The sequence below is a fragment of the Trichosurus vulpecula genome, chromosome 2 (genome assembly GCF_011100635.1).
Source record: "Trichosurus vulpecula isolate mTriVul1 chromosome 2, mTriVul1.pri, whole genome shotgun sequence".
NCBI classification, from domain to species: Eukaryota; Metazoa; Chordata; class Mammalia; order Diprotodontia; family Phalangeridae; genus Trichosurus; species Trichosurus vulpecula.
The window spans coordinates 371,194,940-371,220,691 of record NC_050574.1 but is presented as its reverse complement, the minus strand read 5'-3'; the positions used below and the strand labels follow the sequence as shown (position 1 = coordinate 371,220,691).

Genomic DNA, 25,752 nt, shown 5'->3' with positions numbered 1-25,752 from the left:
AAATAGTAAATAGACCAGTATAACTGTATTGTAGAAGGCATAGAGGAGAATAAGATGTAAGAAGACTGGAAGAGGTAAGAAATACTCAAGTTATTAAAAAAAAAATCTTTAACTGCCAAACAGAGGACTTAATATTTGATCCTAGAAGCCATAGGGAGCCCCTGGGGTTATTGATTAAAAGTTAGAGGATGGGGAATGACTCAGGCAACCCTATGCTTGGTAAATCACTTAGATCTCTGGGTGGAGAATGTTCTGGAGCGGGGAGAAATTTGGGGCTGCTAGGTAGTGCAGTGGATAGAGCTCTGGGCCTGGAGTTAAGAAGACCCAAATTCAATTTTGGCCTCAGACACTTAATAGCTGTGTGACCCTGAACAAGTCACTTCACTTCTGTTTGCCTCAGTTTCCTCAGCTGTAAGATGGGATAACAATAGCACCTACCTCACAGGGTTATTGTGAGGATTAAATAAGATAAAGTTTTTAAAGCACTTAGCACAGAGCCTGGCATTTAATAGATATTATATACTCATTGCCTTCCTTTCCTCCTTGAAGGGAGTACCTAATATAGTTGAGGTGGGAAGTGATGAGGGCCTGAACGAGGGTGGTAAGTGTGAGAGAAGAGAGATATATAAGAGAAGTCTTGAAGGTAGAAATGACAAGATTTGGAAATATATTGGATGTGTGTAGTGAATATGAGGGAGAAGTCGAGGGTGACACTGAGATTGGGAGCCCACCCTAAACTTGCTGGTTCTTAGTGCCCTTATCCTCCTCAAACTGTATCTGTGTAAAGGTCATATCCTTCCTTCTCTCTGTCCCCCAAAGAATGTAAATATAAATTCTTTGTATTCATATGCCCGGTGCCCAGCACGGGACTTAACATGCAGTAGATAAACGCTTGCTAAATTTATTCCAGTTGGTTATTCTAATTGGTTAATAGAGTCTAGAATACTTCAGTAATTCAATGGATCTGTATGAACTAATCAATGAAGGTATTGCTTCCATTAGTGCAGATAACATTCTGTTCATGCTTTCTTACTCTGGACAATTTTTATCCATGCACTTTTATATATCTCACATGTGGTGGTATCTACCCAACATCATGATCAGATGGGATGGGATGGGATCCGATGGAGGGGATTTCAGAGACTCTTAGTCCAACCTTATTTCATACATGAGAAACCTGAACCTCACGGAGTGTTAGTGACTTACCCAAAAACCACTTAGTGTAGGTATAAATGTCAGAGAGAAGATTGGAATCTAAGTCCTCAAAATCAAGAACCAGTGTACTTTTTACTGCTGCTTCTAACTCTTCCTTAATATTCAGACTTTACAATTCATTACTAAAATCACTATTGGCATTATGAGCACTGGGTTATATAATTATAATTTCCTCAAACCAACCATATGAACATTGACCTAAGTCAACCTCTCTATCACCTCTCCTTGAGTCTTGTGGAAGGGAAGTCATTTTTAGATAGGAAGGAAGGGGATGGAAGGGAAGAAAGAAAGAGGAAGGAGGAAATGAGGAGCGAGCTTTTATTAAGTACCTACTACTTGCCAAACACTGTGCTAAGGAGTTTACAATTATCGTCTCTTTTGATTCACGTAACAACCCTGGGAAGTGGGTACTGTTATATTTTACAATCGATGAAATTGAGGCAAACAAAAGTTAAAGCGACTAGCCCAGAGTCATATATTAGATGTTTGAGGCTGGATTTGAACTCAGGTCTTCCTAACTCAGGCTCAGCACTCTACTCTTTGTACCACTTAGCCACCACTAGATATAGAGAGATCATTTATTAAGTGAGTCCTGTGCTGAGCACTGGGTAAAAAAAAAATTCCCCCATCTCTTTAAAGGGATAATTATAAGGTAAAACTCAACTTATTATAAGCTTTGTTCGCCTCTAATTTGAAGGAGAGGTAAATTCACTCTTCAGAGGTGATAGAAACATAAATAACCCATTTTCATCGATGTTCCTAAACATAGAAGCCTTTGGAATGATAACTAGCACCTTGAACTCAGTCTGTTTTTATTACTTTTGGCAGCAATGAATTGAAAAGGTTTAACTTAATACGTTTTCGTCAGTTAAATATGAGAAACTTTTTCTTTCCTGGCACTGGCCTCCAAAACTTGCAGTGTTAAATTTTAATGTACCTTCTTTTTTGTATACTTTAAATGTGTTTTCCATAATTTCCAAGACCCATCACATCTTGGGTCTTGCCTATTCTTGCCTCCGGATAAATCTCCCCTGAGTAGTGTGGGAAAAGGCATTTAATCAATTTTTCTGAAATAATCAGTATTTTTCTCCAACATATTACATGGTGGACCTCAACACTGTCTTCAGAAACAAGATATGAAGTGTGAGAAGGGAGAAAGCTTGTCTGTGTTGATCGGGCCATAGTCATTGCAAAAAATCACACTTTTTCTTAGGTGCTTCTGTTTTATTCATTGAGTGTTTCCTAACCTGACGAGGAAACCTCTTCCAATGCAGATTGATGCCTGCTCTTAATTTATTTAATTTATAGTCTTGGCGAGTTTCCTGGGTTGTTGAGAGATGAAATGACTTGCTAAGTGGTGTCAGAGATAGAACTCGAATTCAGGACTCCAAAACATCCTTTTGATTCTACTTTCTTTGTCCTATTATTACTTCATACAAGTCTCACATTTCTATGAATTCTTCATATTCATCATTCCTTAAGGAACAGTAATATTTCATTACATTCATATACTACTGTCATTGGACATGCATTTTCTTTCCATGTTTTTATTACAACAAAATAATGCTGCTGTTGATGTGTGTGTGTGTGTGTGTGTATACATACACACACATATGAGTCTTTTCTTGCTGACACTAGTGAAAATTCTGGGTCACAGGGTGACAGTTTAGTATTTCTTACACAATATTTCTACTTGCAAAGTGACTGAGTTCCAGCAAGTGCTTATGATTCACTAAATCCAAGAAGTATAAATTTCTTGTAATGTTGCATTGGAATTAACTTCCCTGAATAGCTGAATAGGTATGGGGGTAGGGGTGGGGGGAAAAGGGTGTGGGGTTAGATGTATCATCATGGTTTCATTTTGCAATCCATTCTTCCCTTGGCTCTTTCTTCTCTTTCTCTTAACAGATTTTCTTCCCAAATATTATCATCAAAACTCTTGTTTCCCCTTTTCCCTGCTCCCTTCCATTTGAAATACATTTTCCTGCTTTTTTATATATTCATTTTCCTTTCCTTCTCACCCTCCTCCTCTCTCCTCTATCCTATTCTCTTTTCCAAAAATCATGTTGCATGTATTTTACAAGACTAATTACTCCCATAAGACAGTCTGTCTTCTCATATTTTTCTGGCTAGGAAAATGAGCAGTACGGTAGTAGCTTCCCCTGGAAACTATGGTCTTGTGACTACATGCTTTGAGAATTTTCTCAACCTGCTTAGGAAAGTTACCCAACCTTTGCTGATCTATAAAACTGTAAACAGTGCAAGATCCAATTATGACTGATTTAGTCGTTGGTACAAAACTGTTTGTCAGTATTTCTTTCTGCGTTAAAGTGGCACAAAAAGGAAGTTCTCCAGGAACCTTTGAGGGCTTGTCTTTGCGTTGAAAAGAGATATTTTACTGATTTGAGTAACCATGCTACAAATATCCCATATGCTAAGAAGATAACTGTAGCAAATCAGTCTGAATAATCCCTGAGGGAATATAAGCTTCTTAAGAGCAGTTTTTATTTTCATGTCTGCAGCACCTAGCACAGTACATACAGTACAGAGTAGATACTTTATAAATGCTTTTACATTTATTGTTACTCCTTATAATCATTTTCTTCACAGTCTTTTTCCAGGGAAATTGTAAAAAGTGTAATGAATTCAGCATTTTTTTAAAAAAAAAAGGGTAACAGCTACATAAAACCTATTTTAAGATAAGTAAAGGATGGTTCATCTGTATTTTAGGTGTATCACAGGACACAGTGAAGTTTGATTTTGATGGAATATTCACAAGAAAATAGCTGTTTATCAGTGTACATTTTGTATTGGAATGCAATTGACTTTGTTCCCATCTATCTGTATTTCAGTCACTTTTTGGTGATGGTATGCAGTAACCTGGCATGACATTGAAATCCAGAGTTCATGGGTGATGTACTTTAATTGCATGTTTTTCCTGAAATTTGAAATTTTCTGTCTTGCATTGGCAGGCTTGAAAACTGGAGATGAGATTCTTGAAATCAATAATAGAGCTGCAGACACCCTCAACTCATCCATGCTTAAAGATGTCCTTACTCAGCTGTCACTATGCCTTATAGTACAGACCTATCCTGAGCTAGTTGGAGGACAGAAACTGCTTGAAACTCCCCCTCATCGTGTGGACAGCCTGGCAGATTTCAGTGACAGCCCATTTGCCTTTCTCACCAGAAATCCAGGTATGTTTGAGCTAGAATAAATTCTTAAAGTTTATTGGATCTCAAAAATATTTCCTTGGGAACCATGGTGGGTCTGCAAGCATCCTCTGGGTAGTCCAAAATCGAAGGATGAGATGTGCTGCCTAAGCTGCTTACCCAAGGTTCAGTTCAATTTAACAAATGTTAATCAAGCACCCACACTGTGATTGACCCAATTGAAGAAAGAGGGAGCATTGGCAACACGAGTGGAAAAGAATCAGGAGAGGTTTCAAATAGGTGATGGCAGCTCAGCTGAGCCTTTAAGGAAGCCAGGGCTTCTGAGGTGAGAAGGGAATGCATTCTAGGCATGGAAGATAAGGCTCTCTTCTGTACAAAGGCATAGAAACAGAAGATGAAATGTTAGGTTTTGAAAATAGCTAATGGCTCTATTTGGTTGGGCCTTAGAGTATATGACTCTGAAAATAGTCCAGAAAAGTGCCTTGGAGTCAGATTCTGAAAGGCTGAGGAACTTGTATTTTATCCCAGAGGCAACAAGGAGACTCTAGATGAATTGCTTTCTTGCAGCAGGATAAGGCATCTTGGTTGCTGGGTCCAATTTGCTGCTGGATTGCATTCCGCAGGTCGAATATCTAGAACAGTTCATTTTTTAACGGCCAAGAATTGGAAACTGAGTAAGTGTCTATCAGTTGGAATGGCCAGAGAAATTGCTTTAATGCATGTGATAGAATACTATATGCTTTACAAAATTATTAAGGGAACAGTTTCAGAGAAACTTTAGGAAGACTTAAATTTATATTAAAAAAACCAATATGTAAAGATTTAAGAACTCTGATCAGTCATGATTCCAGAGGCTTCTTTGGTGATCCAGCATGCAACTCAACTCCTGACAGAAAGGTTAGAGACTTGGAGTATAGATTGACACATGTATTTTTTTGGATGTGGGCAAAGTGGAAACTAATTTGCTTGGCTTGCATATTTGTTACAAGGGAGACATTTCTCTTTTTTAAAATTTTTGTATTTTTAGTTTACAATACTCAGTTCCACAAGTTTTTGAGTTCCAAATTTTCTCCCCCTTCCCCTTCTCCCTCCTCTTCCCCAAGATGGCATGTAATCCAGTATTACAGGTTCTACATATACCTTCACATTAAACTTATTTACACAATAGTCAAGTTGTAAAGAAGAATTATAACCAATGGAATGAATCATGAGAAAGAAGAAACAAAACCAAAAAAGAAGAGAAAAAAAAGAGAGCAAATAGTTTGCTTCAATCTGCATTCAGACTTTCTCTGGATGTGGGTAGAACCTTGTATAGCTGAGAAGAGCCAAGTCTATCAAAGTTAGTCATCACAGATCACAGATTACTGTCTGTAATCATGTATAATGTTCTCCTGGTTCTGCTCCCCTCACTCAGTATCAGATCACATAAGTTTCTCCAGATTCTTATGAAGTCCGTCTGCTCATCATTTCTTATAGCACAATAGTATTCCATTATATTCATATACCACAACTTGTTCAGCCATTCTCCAATTGATGGGCATCCCCTTGATTTCCGATTCTTGGCCACCACAAAAAGAGCTGCTATAAATATTTTTGTACATATGGGTCCTTTTCCCCCTTATATGATCTCTTTGGGATATAGCCCTAGAAGTGGTATTGCTGGGTCAAAGGGGTATGCACATCTTTATAGCCCTTTGGGCATAGTTCCAGATTGCTCTCCAGAATGTCTGAATCAGTTCACAACTAAGGGAGATGATTTTCTTTCAATGAAGGGAGAAAGAATAAATTTTTTAATTAAAAAAATTTTTTACAAAAAGCATGGGGGAGATATGGATATGTTTGAAGGCAACATGGAAAGAACTAGTAGATGAAGAGTGAATGAAATTAAATGAAATTAAAGAAAAGGAGTATGGTTGAGGTGTTGCTCTACTTACAGGAAGGAGTGAGAATAAGCACATTTGTAAAGGGGTTGATCTTGGCAAGGGGGAGAGCAACTTCATTATTAGAACCCAGAATGACATAGTGGAGAGTGTGAAATGATGTCTAAGTTTTGTGATAAAGATAAGGGGAGAAAATGATACAGCAAATGGCCTCATTTTTCTTAGTTAAGAGGGGAGATCTTCAACTAAGTGTGAATGGAGAGTGCTATAGGAGACTTAAGGAGAGAAGAAAATGTTTGAAACAGCTTCTGTGGGGGATAGAAATCACTTACAGAGAGGTACAAAGATGGCATTGCTGCAGTGAGGACCCAGTTAAGGTTATATAACATAAATTGGTAGTGTACCCTTGTCAAGATAATATTAGGAGATACCCTGTTTTCCAGGCTAAGGCCCAGCAAGCAAATTGTGCCCTGAGCTTGGCATAACAACAATCCTTTGCATTTACCCTGTGGCAAAATCACATAATTATTGTGTTGCTTTGACCAGCACCAGGTGTTTTCTGAACTTGGACAAGCATTGGACAAGTTCTGGTCGTGAAGCCCTGCTAGGAATCAAACTTGTCATATTGTTGCTGTTGTCGGTGCTAGAATCAAGGTTTAGCCACGGTAAAGTGGGTCCCCCCTGCTAGGGGCAGGGCCATGGCACATATGTCTAATTTGCCTCTTTGCTTGCAAGGCATTTCCCTCACTTTGAAATTAAATGGATTCCTGACTCCTTTGTTTCTAACTGCTCTGTTCGGCTTCAGGGATCCACAGGTTAGAAGCCAGTTTCGTCTGGTTGACAACCCATTCAGTTAAGTTGTGTGTCTTCCTCCAACCATCAGCAAGTGAGTGGGAAGAGAGGAGGTAGATAGTGAAAGTAATCCAAGATTGGAATTTATCGAGGGATTATGAGTAATAGGATGTGTCAAGGTAATGAAAAGTAAAGGTTGTGTGAATTTGTAGATTAGTAGATCCCAAATTTAGGAATGGGATCAGGAAGGGAAATTAGGAGGAAAGTGAAGTCAGGGCAGAAATAATGGCCTGAGAAAGTACTGAGGGTTGGAGGAATTAGAAGTCTGAATAAAGCGGAAGAATACATTTAGGAGGGGTGAGGCACAGAGAGTGAGGGAAGGATGGGAAGTTATGATCCAAAAGAGCAGAGATATTTGACATTTTTGTGTGTCATGTTGCTCTTTGGCAGTCTAGTGAAACCCTTCTCAGAATAATGTTTTTAAATGAGCAAAATAAAATACATATGATTATAAAAGAAGCCAATTATATTGAAAAGTAGTTATAAAAAAAATTGGGGGGAGGCAATCAGAGTTAAGTGATTTGCCCAGGGTCACACAGCTAGTAAGTGTCTGAAGCTAGATTTGAACTCAGGTCCTCCTGACTCCAGGGCCAGTGCTCTGTCAACTGCGCCACCTAGCTGCCCATCAAGATGTTTTTTAAAAACGAGTGCATGGAACCCAGGTTCAGAATCCCTGCAACAGAAAAGTCAGAGGTTGGGGTTTCTGTTTTGTTTTGTCTTTGTTTTTTTGTTTTTTTTTTATAATAATGAAAGTAGGTAATTCAGATTGTAACCCTCCCTGTATGGCTGAGGTAGTGGAGTAGAGGGGTAGGTCTTGGCATTTAAAGAAATTCAGGAACTAGAAGTCTGTGGTGTTTGAGAGAGCATTAGCATGAATGTTGAAGTCCCTTAATATTATAGGAGCAGTTGAGGGGGATAGAGGACAGTGAACCAGGTACTGAGCTTCTTTAGAAAGCGGGGAGCATGACCTGGTGGGTGGTATAGAAGAGCCACCATAATAAGGATTGGATAGAAAATTTTGATGATCTAAATTTAAAAGGAGTACAAGCTGCTGAGTGATGGGAGCAAAGACAGGGGCTGGATGTGGCAGTGGGGAGCAAGAAGTATTCCGGTTCTTCCTTCTGGATCAATACATGATACGAGGGTATGAGAAGAGGTACAGCTGGTGCTGGAGGAGATAGCCAGGAATGTGGTGTCATATGGAGGAAGCTGGTGCTCAGTGAGAACAAGTAAAAGTAGGAGGTGAAGCGATGAGGACAATGTGGGGGAAATGAGGGGAAGTTTGTTAGTTGTTGAATAAGAATTGTAGAGGTCACATTAGAAGGGGTGAACAGAGTGTGAATGGGGTGTAGGAGGATAGGGTTGAGGTGGATGGGGGTGCTGGAATGGGGACAGTATATTTCTGGACAGCCAGCAATTCAGTAACACAGGAATAGGAAAAGCAACAGGTGGTGGGAGTTTGATAATCATAGGCATAGCAGTGAGTGACAGATGAATTAGCATGCTCACAGAATACATTAGCAACAGGAAAGAATGGAAGTAGGGAGTCCAGTTAGGATACTGGCTAAATAGTCCAGGTGGTACATGGAGAAGTCCTGACATGGAACAGTGAAGAAAAGAGAATGGGTGTAAGAAATGTCATGGAGGTAAAATCGACAAGACTTGGCAACTGATTGGATGTGAGCTTAAGGAGGAGGGTAGAGCCAAGGATGATTTGAATGACTGGAAGAAAATAGAGGAATCTGGAGGAAAAGTGGGTTTAGGAAAGAAGAAACTAAATTCTGTTTTGGACATACTGAGTTTGAGGTGCCAGTAGTGCCTATAAAAGCAGGTGTGTGGAAGGCAGTTGGTGAAAGAGATTACTGAGAGGGATTGTAGACAGAAGAGAAGAGCACACAGGACAGAAGCTTGGAGAAAACTCAAGTTTACTGGGTGGAAGATAAAATAATAATCTAGCAAAGGGGAGGAGTCATCTAAGTAGGAGAACCAACAGATTATCAGATCATAAATCCAGAGCTGGAAGGGATGTTAGGAGTCATATAATTCAACTTCCTCATTTAACTGGTAAGGAGACTGTGGACCAGAGAGACTAAGTGACTTGTCCAAAAGTCACAGAGGTGGGAACAGGGGGAGGAAGGGGTGCAGGGTTGGGATTGGAACTAAGGTCCTATAATACTGGTTTCTTCTTTTATATTATTGTGTAGATTTTCACAGAAGCCAAGAGCAGAAGGAATATCTTGAAGGAGGGCACAGTTATTAATATCAAAAACTGTAGAGAGGTTAAGTCATTGATTATTTATTACATGCTAGGCACTGTGCTAAGCACCAGGGATACAAATACAGGCAAAAATTTGATCCATGTCTTGAAGGAGAAGAAGTGAAGACACCAGTTGTAGATGGCTTTCTCAAGGAATTTAGCTACATAAAGGAGGAGAGATGGTCAGTTCAGTAAAAGTCTTTTAAGGATGAGAGGAATATGGACATGTTTGTAGGAAACAAGGAGGCAACCAATAGATAGGGAGATATTAAAGATTGGCATCAGAGTGGGGATGATGAAGGGACAGTTTTCTGTGGAAGGTGGGTTGGATGGAGGTCAGCATTGCATGTAGAATCTTCTATACATTTCTACAGGTTACTCTCAAATTTCTGCATTTTTTTAAAAAATTGTTTTATTTTTAATTTAGAAAAAAAGATGATTACACATGAAACAGAATCTATTGTATACAACTTACTATTCTTTTTAAATATATAATAAAATTATTGTGTAAATTTTTCCTTTTTTTCTTCCCTTCTCTAGAGATGGCTGTCATTAGACACGTGTGTGTGTGTGTGTGTGTGTAAAATCATTCTATACATCTATTTATCAGTTCTTTCTCTGGATGCAGATAGTGTCTTCTTTCGTAGTTCCTTTGTAGTTAAATTGGATGTTTGTAATAGTCAAAATGACTTATTCACTCAAAGTTGTTCTTAAAACAATATTATTCTTACTGTACACAATGCTGTCTTGGTTCTGCTCATTTCTGCGTCATAGTAACATTGATGACGACCTTCAGGCTCAGCTCAGGTTCTTACTCCTTCGGGAAGCTTCTTTACCCCTCCAGTTTTTTAGTGCTCTCTCCGTGTTTTCTGAAGTAACCTTGTATGTACTTATTATCACCAGATTAGGATATAAACTCGGAGAAGTCAGGAGTTGTTCTGACTTTGTCTTTGTATCTCTGCACCTATTTCAATGCCAAAAACTCACTAAATGTTTAAGTTGAGTCATTTTATAAGGCATGCTTGAAACTTTGGTCAATTAAGCAGAATTAGGTTGAAGAGAACTGAGGCCTTCAAGAATTTAAAGCTATTGAAAGTTATTAGGCGATCATTCCCATATTCTTTCCTCTTTTTAAAAAATACATTGAAACCAGACTTCTAGAAAAAATGACCCAAATATATAAAAGAACTATTTATTTGGCCACAAGGTGGCAGCTTTGTACCAGTGAAACCCAGTTTTCAACTATAGTAGTTTGTGTTAATACAACTTTTAAGTTAACAAATTCAGTTGACATTGTTTAAACTTTTTTTTAAAGAATTTGTCAAACATTTTACACATATTGCTCAGAAAAATGGTGCCCTGTCCTACACTTTTTGTTGCCCCAGTGTACAATGCAGCCTTTATATAGAATTGTGGGTAGATAAGGCTTACCTGTAAGATATTGAAATTAGTTTTGTAACGTACTAGATGGGTTATACATCTAAATGGGTGCTGTTCTTATAAGACTGTACTTATTCTAATGATGTTTAAAATACTTTTGAACTCTTCTTTTAAAATTACCATTAGAACCTGTAACACATTCTTTTGAGTATTCTTCATGGAAATTGTTGTTCTTTCCTTTGAGGGTAGAATTAATTTTGAGGAATTGCCAAAAAACCCTTTGAACCTGGTCTAATGAAAATAGTCAAATCTCAGAAGAAGAGAGGAGTGACCAAAAAAACCAACAAGGCAGTTTTTCTGTCTGTAGAACTTTATTCAAATTCTGGTGTGACTGTTTAGTTTTTATCCCTTCAATTTCCCTTCATTTCTTTATGGCAGCATATATGATTTATTTTTGAACCAGGAATAGGTTTTTTTCCCCACAAAATGTGAATATTTTGAAATCAGCTTATCTTGTACATGGAAGACATTTTCATAAAAAAAAAATACTAGGTGGGGAAACTGGCCACCAGACTATTGTTGAGTTACAAACTATTCGTGTTGGTTAAATTATGAGAGCTTTATTTGATGTTTGAAACTTTCCTCCTCTGTGGTATTGGTCTTAAGTCTTTAAAAATTGTTCATTTTTACTTTAAAATTGTTCATTTTTTGATATTGACGTTATAGCATAAATTATCAAGCCTTCCCAGCTTTCTCTGTAATCATGTCTTCATTTCTTACAGCAAAACAGTATTCTATTACATTCATATGCAATTTTTTTTGGCCTTTTCCCATTTGATAAACATCTTCTTGGTTTCCAGTTTTTTGCCACAACAGAAAGAGCTGCTATAAGTATTTTGGTACATAGGGGTTCTTTTTGGAATGTAGACCTAACATTGGCATTGCTGGGTCAAAGAGTATGCATAGTTTAAAAGTATTTGGTCAATTCCAAATTGCTTTCCAGATAGCCATACAAATTCATGACTTGACCAACAGTACCTCAATGTGCCTTTTTTCCTGTACCCCTTCTGTCATTTTCCTTTTTTTGTTGACTTGTCCAATCTAATGTATGTGAAATAGGACCTTAGAATTGCTTTAATTGGTATTTCTTTAATTATTAGTGACTTAGAACATTTTTTAAACATGGCTATAGATAGCTTAGATTTCTTCCCTTAATTTCTTCATATCTTTGAACATTCCTCTTCTGGCTCTGTTTCTAAATCTCTGGACTTCACCACCATATACACTTCCTTTGAGAAGAGCCTGTTTATATCCATCAACCATTCCTTTCCTGCTTTTGCTTCTGCCTCTCTGGGCTTTGCCAACATGTCTTAGATCCCTTTTCACCCTGAAACTTCCATCTGCTCCTATGGCCTCACACTGGAATGTCCCTCTGCCCTTTCAACTTTCTCATCCTCCTTCACTCTAGCTTTAGAGTGATGGTGATACAGCCATGTTCCACAGTTCTTGCTGTCTGCTATCCCACTTCACTCCTGTACATTTCCTGCCCTAATCACTTACCTTGGGGTAGGTCTTAAGGTGGAATGATAACCCTCCCTCCATAATTCAAATCGCTTGTCAGTCTAGTATTGTGTTAAGGGCATTATTAGAATAGTTGTTAGGGTAACTAGGTTGCCCTGCTTCCTCCTACTCTTCCATCTTGGCTGTTCTCCCTGCATGTCTCTTTAGAAAAGGCTTTCTCCTTTTTTTCCCTCGGAATAAATTGTTCTTGGTTGTAGGCCTAGCTATTTTGGTCTACAAAGCACAAACAGAATGGTTTCTGTTTGTGTCTGTAAAATTTCCTTTTACAGAGCCTTACTATTCCTCTTAGTTTGACTTTTGTAAAAATTTTAGGAAGGCTGTTGTTCTGTTTCTGAACCTTTTAAAAATGTAATTTTCCAAAGTCCAAGGTATTTTTCTCCCATCTTTTTTTTAATAGTTCTTTCACTTTTATAAGATTTCTCTCATCTTTCACCATGAATTCTAGGATGGATTTGTCCCAAGTTCCTTATTATGTCTATCTCAACAACAACCACTAGTCTGTCCTCTTTGGTCAGAATTAGATTTACAAGAACACTTTGTCTTATTAGCTGTTCCACCTTTTGAAAAATGAAATCATTATTAAAGCAAGTCAGGAACTGCTTGCCTTTAGCAGATGTTTGGATAATTGTAATTACTCATCATTATCACTTCTCTTTTTCCTTCTGTTTGTCTTCACCAAAATGCAATCTGATTCTGTACATCATGCTTCTTCTCCCGCCCCCCAGTTCCTATATCTGTTCACATATTAATTATATAATGTTTTTTCTGTCACCCTGTTAATTTTATCTATTCCTGTTCTTTCAGGACTACATCCAATCTAATTCATTAGGAATTTTTTTTTTGTTAGGAATTTCTTAAGCCCCTACTGTGTACAAAGTATTTTCCTAGGCACTGAGAATAAAAATGCAAAAAAAAAAAATATGGAATGTAGTCCTGGCTTTCAAGAAGATTGCATTCTATTGGTGGGGGTGGAGGTGGGGGGGGTGATAAAACATGTAAATAGAAAAGTATATATGAGTTATTTGAGGGGTTGAGTGAGAACATTAACAGCTATGGGAATCAGGAAGCACTTCACTTAGCTGGTACATGAGCTGAACTTCTAAGTAAGCTATGGATTCTTGGAAGCATCAATGAAGAGGAAGTGTACTCTAGACATGGTGAATACTTTGAATTTGAAATTTTGATAGAATATCCAGAAGGACATCCAAGTGTACATTTGGTGATGTGGAACCTCGGGAGAGGAATTTGTTCTGGATATATAATTAAGAGATTCATCTACATAGAGCCAATAATTGAATCTATGGAGCTGATGAAATCACAAAGAAAGAGGCAATGAATGAGTGAATGAATGAATGAAAAAGTATTCTTTAAGTGCTTACTATGTGCTGAGTGCTGGGAGTACACAAGTCCTTATATAAAGAGAGAAGAGAAGAGGGCTCAGGCAGAGCCTTGGGGAATGTTGATGGTTATGGATCAGTGATGACCCAGTAAAGCAGATAAAGTAGCACTAAGTAGAACAGAAGGCAGAAGTAGCCGAAAGCAGCCTTGTGAAGCCAAGGAAAGGGATGTCCAGCACTATCAAAAGATGCACACATGTTCAGCTAGAATGAATACTGGAAAAGAACGTTGGATTTATCAGTTAAAAGACCACTGGCAACCCTAGTAAAAGTAGTCACATTAGATTGATGGAGTAGGAAGACAGATTTCAAGAGGTTGAAAAGTGAGTAAGGCAACAGATTCGGTATGAGGCGTAAGAGAGAGTGAGGAATTGAGGATGATACCTAGGTGGTGAGTCTGGGGGACTGGGAGGGTGGTAGTACCCTTGGGGAAAAAATTAGGGAAGCTAAAAAGAAGGAACAGTTTTTTTGGGGGAAGTTAATAAATTCAGTTTCTGACATATTGAGTTTAAGATGTTTATGGGACATCCAGTTTAAAATGTGTAATAGGTATTAGACATGCGAAATTGGAGGTTAGGGATAGATAAATAGATCTAGCAATCATCTGTTCAAAGATGATAATTGAGGGACAGCCAGGTGGTATAGTGGATAGAGCACTGGCCCTGGAGTCAAGAGGACCTGAGTCAAATTCGACCTCAGAAACTTACTAGCTCTGTGACCCTAGGCAAGTCACTTAACCGTGATTGCCTCCAAAAAAGAAAGAAAGGAAGGAAGGAAGGAAGTAAAAGGGAAAGGAAAGAGAATAATTGAATCTGTGGTAGTTTATGAGATTACCAAGTAAAGTAGTATAGAGAGAGAAGGGAAGAGGGTTTAGGAGAGTACTTTGAGGGACATCAGTGGTTACTAAATATAAGCTAGATGAAGATCCAACAAAGGAGACTGATAAGTAGTCAGACAGAAGGAGAGAGCAGTGTCACAAAAATCTAGAGAGGAGGGAGAATACAGAAGAGGGTGCTTGACAAATGTTACATGTTACCAAGAGAGAGATCAAGAAGGATGAGTATTGAGAAAAGACCAAAGATTTTTTTTTAAAAGTTAACTTTTAAAAATCAGTTTTAATCCATTAAAAATCCATTTTCTTTCTCTCCCTCTACCCTCCCATTGAAAAAAAAAAAGAAGGCAAAACAAATTACAACATTGCTCATGTTCAAGAAACAGGTGTCTCATTCTGCCTACTAAGTCTGTCATCTCTGTCCAAATGTTTACCTAGATTTAAGCAAAGTTTTTTTATAAAGTGTTTCATACCCTTCTTATTTAAAGATGGAAAGATGTGACCTCTATAGTAAATCAGTAGTGACACAGACTCGAAAAGTAGTCTTCAATGGTTCAGTGTCAGTTTGGCAGGAGGGCTTTGGTGGAATATTCCTTTGATCTCTTGACTCTACGCTTGTTAACATTTTTGTCGAATGATTTGGATAAAGCCATAGATGGCATGTTCATCAGATTTGCTGGTGACCCAAAGCTGAAAGTGAACACTAACATAATGACTTACAGCATCAGGATTCAAAGAATATCTGACAAGCTAAAGCATTGGTCTGAATCTAATAAGATACAATTCAGTAAGAATAAATATGAAGTCTTATACTTGGATTCAAAAGCTCACTTTCACAAGATGAAGGAGGTGTAGTTCGACGGTAGTATGGCTGAAAACAGCCCAAGTTTTGTTTTTTGTTTTTTTTTTAAGTGTACTGCATGCAAGACTATTGTGATGTGGAATCTAAAGTTAGGCGGCCTAGTGGATAAAGCTCAGGGACTTGGAGTCAGGAGGACCTAAGCTAGAATCCTACCTCAGATACCAACTGTGAGAACCTCAGCAAGTCATATAACCCACCCCAGCCTCAGTTTCTTCATCTGTAAAATGAGGATAATATTACCACCTCCCTAATGCAATTTTTGGGAGGACCAAGTGAAATAAAATGTGAAAATGCTCTGCAAACTTTGAAGGTGTTATATAAATGCTAACTAATATTAGGAGAGGTATAGCTAGTAGAAATAAAGTAGTATCAGTCTTTCTGTACTATATTCTGACCAGACTACACCTGGATTGTTGTTTGGGGTGTGATTTAAGGCTATTGATAGACTGGAGACAGTCCAGAGGAGGAACATCCAAGATAGACAAGGTCCTTGAATCCATGCCAGTGAAGAAAGGTAGAAGGAATGGAGATACTGAGCCTGAAGAAGACTCAAGGGACACAAGTTTATCTTGATGTACTTGGAAAATTGTTATATGGAAGAGAAACTAGACTTGTTTGTTTGGCTCTGGAGGGTTGTCACAAAGTGGAATGAGCTGCCCCAGGAGGTTGTGAGCCTCCTCTTCATTGGAGGACTTCAAATGGAGGCTAGGTGGTCACTTGTTGGGCATGTTTCTAGCAGGTCTTCCTCACCACGGAGGTCCTTTCACCTCTAAAATGTGATTTTGTTTTTGGCTTACATTTTTAACAGGTAACAGCCTTTGCTCTGAGCAAGTCAGAAGTGCTGAAATGACTCCTGAAGAGACAGATGTCCATGACTTGGAGTCCTCTGATGAGGGTGACAAAACAAACAAGGTGAGAGATTTTCATTTGGGGATTACAAGTCCTTAAATAATTGGTAAACATTTATAAAATGCCTGCTATGTGCCAGACACTGTGCTAAGTGCCTGGGATACAAAAAGATATAAAAAAGACAGTCCTTGCTCTCAAGTAGCTTAAAATCTAATGGGTGAATCTATTGTGATTCTACCACAACTGACATAGTTCCTTGGCACCTGTACATAATTAGAGAGTCTTTCTTAGGAATACATTTGATCCTTGAGGTATTTCTAAAAGTTATAATGCATTGTGTAAATTATAATTGTGATGTCAACCACAGTTTGGAAAATTCTTTACCAGCACATCTTCAGTCTCTCTCTGTACTATTCTTTATGCATATTCCAAGAAATAATGGAATTCTTTTTAGTCTGTCTTCCTCTTTGTGTGTATATGTTTGTGTATCTCTCTTTAGCCATCTATGCACATTTTGTTTCCCTCCTTTCTATTATTTATTAACATCCTTTTTAATGATAAGCAGGTAGTACAGTTCCTAGAACATAGTAGGTATTTAATAAATGTTTATTTATGACTAAGTGACCATAATAAAGAATTCAGGAAAGTGATATACATATATAAGTTTACTCTTGGTATTTGTTTTATTTTTCTAGAGTTTTGTTTCCTGTTCTTAATTTAAAAGGGAAACAAGTAGAAAACTTAAATAAAGTTCTCTTTGATTTGTGAGACCATCATGACTTTTATGTGTGTTAGTGGTTTGAAAGAAGGAGATTACTCACCTCTGGTGTAAAACATCTAGGAGAGTAAACTACATTCAGACTCTCTCCTCTACAAAAATTATAAATGTTCTTCTACAGAGGTTTAGTTTAATGAGAGGAGAAATTGTACATTTCTTATTAAAAACTACATCATTTGGCAGAGTGATGTGACTCAGTCATCTCCAGAAACTGTAAATATTTTGAATCTACATTTCATTCTGACTTCCATTGGCAAGTACGAATGTTCAAATATATAAACAAGAGCATGATAAAAATAAAAATGTGTATGCCAGATGAAACAAGAAAGTCTGATATTGTAAATGAGAGTACATATGTTCATAAACTATTTGTAGGTTGTTGCCAAACCTGTATAGTTCTAATAACTTTAACTTAGTAATGCTATCAAAGAAAAAATATTAAAATTAATAATACAAAATTAATACAGAAAATTTTACTTAATTTGCCATTAATCTATAACCAAGTCATTTCTGGTTTGTAGAGAGATATCTAAAATGATGGAGTCCCCCATGCACTTTCACGTGATTCTCTGCCTCAAGACAGTTCTAAGTAGTATTCATAGAAATCCTGAGGAAGAAAGTCACAATACAGTTCTGGGTTAACATTCCAGAAACCTTGCAGCTAGGTCTGTATCTCCTTCCTACTTGACCATTCCCCTGGAGGAATCATTAGGGCTTCTCCTAGATATCTATATTAACCATCTAAACTGAATAGGAAGTGGAGAGTAACTTCCCATTCATTGGGAAGAAAAAGAAAAAAAAAAAACCACTTTCCTTGAGTGGATCCTAGCCAGTCAGTCAAAATCTGCCTTCAAGGCTCAGGAAAGGTAAGACTTAAATTTGGTTGTCATCCTTAATTATTTCCCTGAGAAAAACCTTTTTGACCTTTCCGAGGGTCTTTCCCAAGAATTTTGGAAAGGGCTTTAGAGAGAAATATCATTTCTTAATAATTCTGTAATTTTATATGAATGTAATATTTAATAATTCTAATCAATAATCATCAAGAAACCATTGCTAAGTGTCTACTATGTGCTAGACACTGTGTTAAGCATTGGGGATAGAAAAAAAGACAATAGACAGTCCCCGTTACAGTCTAGTGGGGGAGAAAACATGCAAACAAATATTTACAAAGCAAGCTATATAAAGGATAAATTGGACATATTTATGTGACAGAAAGCTCTAAAATTAAGAGGGTGGGATTTTAGTTGGGACTTAAAGGAAAGCAGGGAAGTCAGTAGCTGAAGCTGAGGAGGGGGAGCCTTCTAAGCATGAAGGACAGCCAAGAGATGGAATGTTTTGCTCACGAAACAGTCAGGAGGCCAGTGTCACTGTATTGAAGAGTATGTGGTGAGGAGTAAGGTGTAAGAAGATTGGCAAGGTAGAAGGGCACTAAGTTATGAAGGGCTTTGAATACCAAATAAAGCATTTTATTTTTGTTCTTAGAGACAATAGAAAGCCATTGGAGTTTATTAAGTAGGGGTGAAATGGTCAGACCTATTCTTTGGGAAAATCACTTTGGTGGCTGAATGGAGGATGTATTGGAGTGGAGAGAGACTTGAGGCAGGCTGACTCACCAGCAGACTATTACAATAGTCTAGATGTGAGGTGATAAGGGCCTATACTAGAGTGGTAGCAGTGTCAGAGGAGAGAAGAAGTTTCCAAAAGATGCTGAAAAAGAGAAATAAGCAGGCCTTGGCAACAGTTGGATTTTAGGTACGATATGGGGCAGGATGAAAAATAGTGAGGAGTCTAGGATAATTCCCAGGTTGTGACCCTGAGAGACGGGAGGATGAATACTCTACAGTAATAGGGAAGGTAGGAAGGGGAGATCCTTTAGGGGGAAAGATAGTGAGTTCAGTTTTAGACACATTGCTTAAACTCAGTTGAGTTTAAGATGTCTGGACATCCAGTTTGAGATGGATGTTGGAGATGTGAGATTGGAGAGTTTGGGACAAGGTAATAAATTTGAGAATCATTAGCATAAAGATGGCAATTAAATCCATGGGAGCCAGTGGGATCACCAATTGAAATAGTATAGAGGGAGAAGAGGAACCAAAACAGAACCCTGAGAGACATTTAAGGTTAGAGGGTGGGATCTGGAAAAGAATCTACGAAAAGGAAAGAGAAAGAGCAGTTAGATATGAGGAGAACCAGGAGAGAAAGGTGTCCTAATGACCTAGAGAGAAGAGAGTATCAAAGAGGAAAGGATGATCAACAGGGTCAGAAGCTGCAGATTGGTCAAGGAGAATTAGGATTGAGAAAAGGCCATTAGTAACTTTGGAGGGAACACCTTTGGTGGGAAAAAGTGAGAAGCCAGATTATAAGGGGTAGAGAGTGAAAGAGAAAGTGGAGGCATTTATTGTAGGTGGCCTTTGTGAGGAGTTTAGCTACAAAGAGCAGAAGAGATATGGAATGATAATTAGTGGTAATGGAAGGATCAAGTAAGGGTTTGTTCAGGAGGATTTTTTTTATATGCTTCCTATAGTACCCACATATAGTCTTTATTCTTTTAAGCCCTTTTGCCCTTTATTTCTATGTATAAATCCACGTACCTAATGTGGATTTATTGTTATGCAACTAGGCCAAGATTAATATGAGTTTGAATAATGCGAATTTTTATTTAGCGTGAGTTATAAAATGATACCAGGTTGTATCTGACGGAAGCCAAAAATTCAACTAATGTGACACATGCAGGATAGCCAAGGATTTTAATTGCTACATTGTCAGTCAATCTGCACTTGCTTATCATGTGTGGATGTGATGTGCTGTTGGGTACTATATTACCAAAAATTGTTAACTTTTTAAAAAATCCTCTAACAGAATGGACAAAAGGAATAATAATTCAAATGGAAACACTGTAAGCACAAAAAGAAGAGGCTTCTTATCAGAAGCCTGGAACTGAATGTCCAGTAGACATCTTAAACTCAACATGTCCAAACCTCTACTCATTAGAACAGAAGTCTGCAACTGCCTATTTTTGTAGGTCCTGCAAGCTAAGAATGGTTTTTATGCTTTAAAATCAAATTTTATTCTATTTTAAAATGTAAAAAACATTGTTAGCTTGCATTCCCTGTAAAAACAGGCTACATGGATTTGACCTTCATTAGAACAAAAATTTGATGTAATCGAATAGTGTGACTATGATAATATTAACTCTAAAATAGGGTAAGATATTAGAATGCCTGGATCTATGGTATGGAAAACCCTTAGGCAAAATCAAAGAAAAAGGGAAACTTGCATCAGGCTTTGTGATTTGCAGACCACAAGGAACAGAAGCGTTACAATAATAGAAATGAAGCATTTTGGGGCTGTATGGATTGAAGATTGCAATAAAAAGTGCATTCATCTTAGCACAGCTGTTCATACAAAACCTTCAAGTTTATTTAGAGCAGTGAAAGAAAATGTAAATGAAGTGGATAATGAAGAAGCCTTTACTGCAAGGGTTGATTGGTTTAATGGCTATAAAATTGAGTTTAATTGCATAATGTTAAAATTACCAAAGAGGCAGCCAGTACAAATGAGGACACTGCAGCTAAAGATTCTGATGTTTTGAAGAAAATTATCAAAGATGGTTGATAGACAGATCAACAAATTTTTAATGTGGATGAAATAGGTTTCCTGGAGGAAAGGATGCCTTCCCAAGCTTACATTTCCAAGAAAGAAAAAAGCCAACTTGGATTTAGAATGTCTAAGGATCTCCCAATAATTTTATCAGGAGGTAATGCAGAAGGGGATTTTAAATTAAAGCCAGTGCTTATTTATGGGTTCCTGTGCTCCGAAAAACTACAACCATTGATTGCCTCCAGTTCTTTGGTGGTCAATTAAGAAAGCAGAGGAGACTAAAGCTGTTTTTGAAGACTGGTTTTCAAGTTACTTTAACCTAGCTGTTGAATAATATTGGAAAGACCACAATATCACATTTAAAACATTACTGGTTTTAGAATAATACCCTTGGACTTCAAATGCATGTGGTTCAGTGTGTGGCAATGTAAGTCATTTTTCTGCCACCCAAGACAACATCTTTATGGCAAACCATGGACCAAGGAACTATCACAACATTTAAGTCCTAACACCTTAAGGAAAACATCTAAACAGGCAGTTGTGACAACTCCAAGTACAATGCAGGTTCCTTAACTGACTTTTGGAAATATTATAACATTAAAGATACAATCAAAATGATTCACCATATATGGCAACAAATATTTGCAAGTAACGTCCATTCAGTATGGAATCTCATTTTGCCGCATCTTGCAAATGTATAGCCTTTTATTCCTCTCTGGGTATAGGCTTGAAAATATAAAAGATGAAAATGAAAATGGAAACAGTGCTTGCTTACTCACTCTTATGCCCTACCTTTGGAATGTGGATGTTGCTGGTGAGATCCATCCGTATCTTTTCTCTCCTGATGGGCCATTGCCTACTCCCTGGTCCAAGACCTTGTATTCTACATGCATGCACACAGACACTTTTTCGGAGGAGGGGGGAGGAGGAACCAAATGAGTTGCAAAGAACGTATAGGCTTGGAAGAGGTGGAATCTCCATCGCAGATCTTGTTATGTCATATTTACCCAAAACCTATCCCTCTTTTGAACTTCCTGTGAGGGACAACCACCATCCTTCTGGGTTTGCTACCCTAATGCCATCCTTGGCTCCTTACTTTTACTTACTCACATATCCAAGTAGTTGCTAAGTCATGTTATTTCTTTTTCCATACTACTTATATTCGTCTCCTTCTCTCCACTCACATGGCCACCGCCCTGGTTAAGGCCCTTATCGTGTTCCTTTACTAGTGCAGCAGATTCCTCATTGGTTTCATTGCCTTATATCTTTCTCCATTCCAATCTGTACTCCACCTGTTTCTCAACATGACTTCCCAGAAGCACAGACCTGACCACGTCACCTACCCCCGCCACCATCTCCTTCCCCCGATCAAATGTAAACTCTGGCCTTTAAAGCCTTTGACAACCTAGAGACCCACCTACCTTTTCTCTCCTTATTATATACATTACTCTCTGCTATCATGCTGTTCATCACATTTATACAAATACACAACTAAAATATCTGAGCATAAATAGGAAATCAAAGTAAAAAAAGAAAAATGGATTTATAATGAAAATTTTTGTGGAGTAGATGTCAGACACAATTTCACTTTTGCTTGTCATTTTTACATTGTGTAAGTAAATGTTATGTTCAGTGATTTATGACATAGTGTTATAGTGTTACATCCCTTTCAACCAAAATGTCAAAATAAAGGAATTTTTAAAAAAGTTACCTACTCAGCTAGCTACATTGCTCAAGGTATCCTAACAGTTACTAACTAACAATTACTAATTCCAAGACCATTCTCTTTTGCAGCATATGTTTAGGGATTTTTCAAAAGGAATGAAGTATATTCATTCAATCACATTGCTCTCAAGCAAAAAAAAAAAATTGTTCCATTAACAAGTATTGTTTATTTCATCTTTATCTCATCTCTCTAAAATTTCTACTTTTCTATGTGTTTCTCTAATATTTTGTATAATTATACATGTATATAATTTACATAGAAATGTTCTTATATTGGGGAGGTGAAATCAAAGAAATTTGAATACCGCTGATGGATGATAGTGAAAAGACCCAACTACCCACCTTTTGTTTTTTCTGTTTTATCTTCCAAAGAGAGTGATCTCTGGATGGGAAAGAAGAGGGGGGAAAAGTAATTAATAGGCTATTGAAACCTAAATGAGAACACCTAGCTGCTTTGATGTGTTCGGGTCATGAGACCTCAACAGACTTCATACCAGGCTACTGAAAGAACTGGCACATATGATTGCTGAGCTGCTATCAGTAATTTTTGAAAGTTTATAGATCGGGAGAGGTGCTGTAGAACCAGAGAATGGCAACTCCCAATTTTCTCCAAAAAGTCGAGTGTCCAAATTGCACTAAGACTTTTGAGACACCCCATATAGCTGCATTCACCAGTAACGACGGTGCTTCTCAAAAATTTTATGTATGTGTGCCTGTATAGTGCGTCTCTTTTAGTCAACATATTCATTTAATAAAAACAAGGGATATGTCTAACCAACTTTGAGAGGTAATTGAAAGTGCATCAGTGTAGGAATCAAGAGTCCTTGGTTTGAATCCTATAACCAACTGTTTGACCTTGAGAAAGTCATTTTTCCACTTGGTGACTCTATTTCCTCATATATAAAATGGGAATAATAAGAAACTATACATCCAACAGAGTTATTTTCAAGATCAAATGAAAAAATATTTGTGGAAACATTTTGTAAAGTATAAAGCATCATATAAATATGAGACGTGAATAAGGTACAACATTGAGATATTTATCATTAAGGAGCAAAAGGGTGGTTGAGACAGAGAAAATATGAGCTAATAATGTGTAAAAAGCTGGACTTAGATCCCAGAAAACCAGTGACTCCAGATAATTCTCAAAGACCATAGTTGCAAGGCAGTCCTCAATAAGCATTTATTTGGTGCCTACCAAGTGCCAGGCAATGCTAAGCACTGGGGTTGCAAAAAAAACCCAAAAAAGCCAGATCCTACTCTCAGGAAGCTGACTGTCTAATGGGGAAGACAACATGAAAACAGCCGTATACAAATGAGATGCACGGGATAAATTGGAGATAATCAATACAGGGAAGGCGCTAAGAAGAAGGAAGACTGGGAAAGGATTCTTGCAGAATATGGGACTTTAGCTGAGACTTGGAGGAAGCCAGGAGGCAGAGATTACAAGGAACAGAGTCCCAGGCCTGGAGGACAAGCAGAGAAAATGTGCAGAGTCAGGGAATGGAGCATGGTGTACAAGGAGCAGCAAGGAGACCAGTGTCACTAGAAAGAACATAGAGTACATTGGGGAGTGTAAGGTGTCAGAAAGTAGGAAAAGGTCAGATTATAAAAGGTTTTAAAAACCAGTCTGCATTGGTAGAGGGATTTGCACTACTGGGAGCTCCCTACACTGATGAAATCACAGGTTCAGGCCAGAAAAAAAGGTGCTAAGACAGGTGTCTGTCCTAAATTTTTAAAAACCACTTCTAAACTGTACAGAGCAGGATGCCACCTTTTGACTGAGATGAACCCTTCTGACCTAAGCTTGCTTCCTCAGGAATGCACTGGACCCCAGTTGGTAACCATGAGACAACTAACAGATGCAGATAAACTACGCAAGGTTATTTGTGAACTCCTTGAAACTGAACGAACCTATGTTAAAGTAAGTCTTTTTCTTCATTTTTCTTCTCTTTCCCTCCCTTCTCTTCCCCTCCCCTCCCTTCCCTGTGCTCACCTGTTCCTATTCCCAGTCTCCACTCTCCAGTATGAATGTAAGGTTTTTTTTTTAATTTTTATTAATTATATATTTTATATGTTTATATAGTATAATTAATTAATTGTTAATTTTTAATCTATTTAAGTTGCATAAGAGCAGGAACTCTCTTTTTTCTTCTGTCTGTAGCCTTCTGTCTGGAATACAGTCAGCCTTTAATAAATATTAATAAATATGATTTTAAGCTCATGATTAACTCATGTTTAAAAGGAATAATCAGAAAACACATAAACTCTGATAAAAATGTAGTGATACATTTGTATCTTTAAAAGGTATAAACCCTCTTACCTTCAGAATATTTAAAGTGGTAATAAATGCCAGATTATCCAAAAACATAGATTACCTAAAAACATACTTTGATATTTAAAAATATGAATTTAAGGCATGCATATGTTAATTATGATTTTTCTATATCATGATTCTTTGCTAGAAACTTATGTTCCCTGTGAACTGTTTTGTAATTATATATTCTGATCTGCAAATTGAATTTTATTTCTGAAAGGTTAATGATAGAAATTTAGGATATTTTCTGTATTGTTTCTTGATATGCTTTTATGGGCTTTTAGATTTATTAAAGAGTACTTATTTAAACCCCTAGGATTTAAACTGTCTCATGGAGAGCTACCTGAAACCTCTTCAAAAAGAAACTTTCCTTACCCAAGATGAGGTATGGTGCTAATTGTATTAATGTTTTAGATACATATGGTTAAATTCATAGCCATTTTGACTTTGGGTGATGGAAATAAGGATGATTGAAAGAATGTTTTGGGGCAGCTAGGTGGTGCAGTGAGTAGAGCACGAGCCCTGGAGTTAGGAGGACCTGAGTTCAAATTTGGCCTCAGATGCTTGACCCATGTACTAGCTGTGTGACCTTGAGCAAGTCACTTAACCCCAATTGCCCTGCCAAAAAACAAAAAACAAAACAAGAAAGAAAGAAAGAATGTTTTAATTCATTTAATCATATTGAACAGGTAAAATACTGCCTTTTAGTTTGTTTCCTTGTGCAAGTATGAGCTTTAACTTAACTGCAGGATCATTATTTAAATTTGGGAAGGTAAAAAATAATCCAGAACTTTTTTTCTTTGGAAATTCTGTTTGAAAAGATGAGATTGAAATTTTTAAATGCTTGTGAGAATTTTGATGGGTCATGGTCTTTCTTTTTTATTAGCTCGATGTGCTCTTTGGGAATTTAACTGAAATGGTGGCATTTCAAGTAGAATTTCTCAAAACTTTGGAAGATGGAGTAAGATTGGTGCCTGATCTTGATAAACTTGAGAGAGTTGACCAGTTTAAGGTAAGCAGAATCACTAAGTAATATAAGATTCCATTAAGAAGT

At 37.5% G+C, this 25,752-nt stretch overlaps 1 protein-coding gene across 1 annotated transcript in view; it reads left to right on the top strand.

Moving 5' to 3' along the window:
* The window catches only part of TIAM1 (TIAM Rac1 associated GEF 1), a 154,077-nt gene that overhangs the window by 97,778 nt on the left and 30,547 nt on the right, over window positions 1-25,752 (top strand). The window contains exons 13-17 of the mRNA XM_036745622.1: window positions 4,188-4,412; window positions 16,238-16,341; window positions 24,201-24,305; window positions 25,015-25,083; window positions 25,585-25,710. Of these exons, the coding sequence (XP_036601517.1) occupies window positions 4,188-4,412; window positions 16,238-16,341; window positions 24,201-24,305; window positions 25,015-25,083; window positions 25,585-25,710 (629 nt within the window). The remainder of the gene's footprint in view (window positions 1-4,187; window positions 4,413-16,237; window positions 16,342-24,200; window positions 24,306-25,014; window positions 25,084-25,584; window positions 25,711-25,752) is intronic.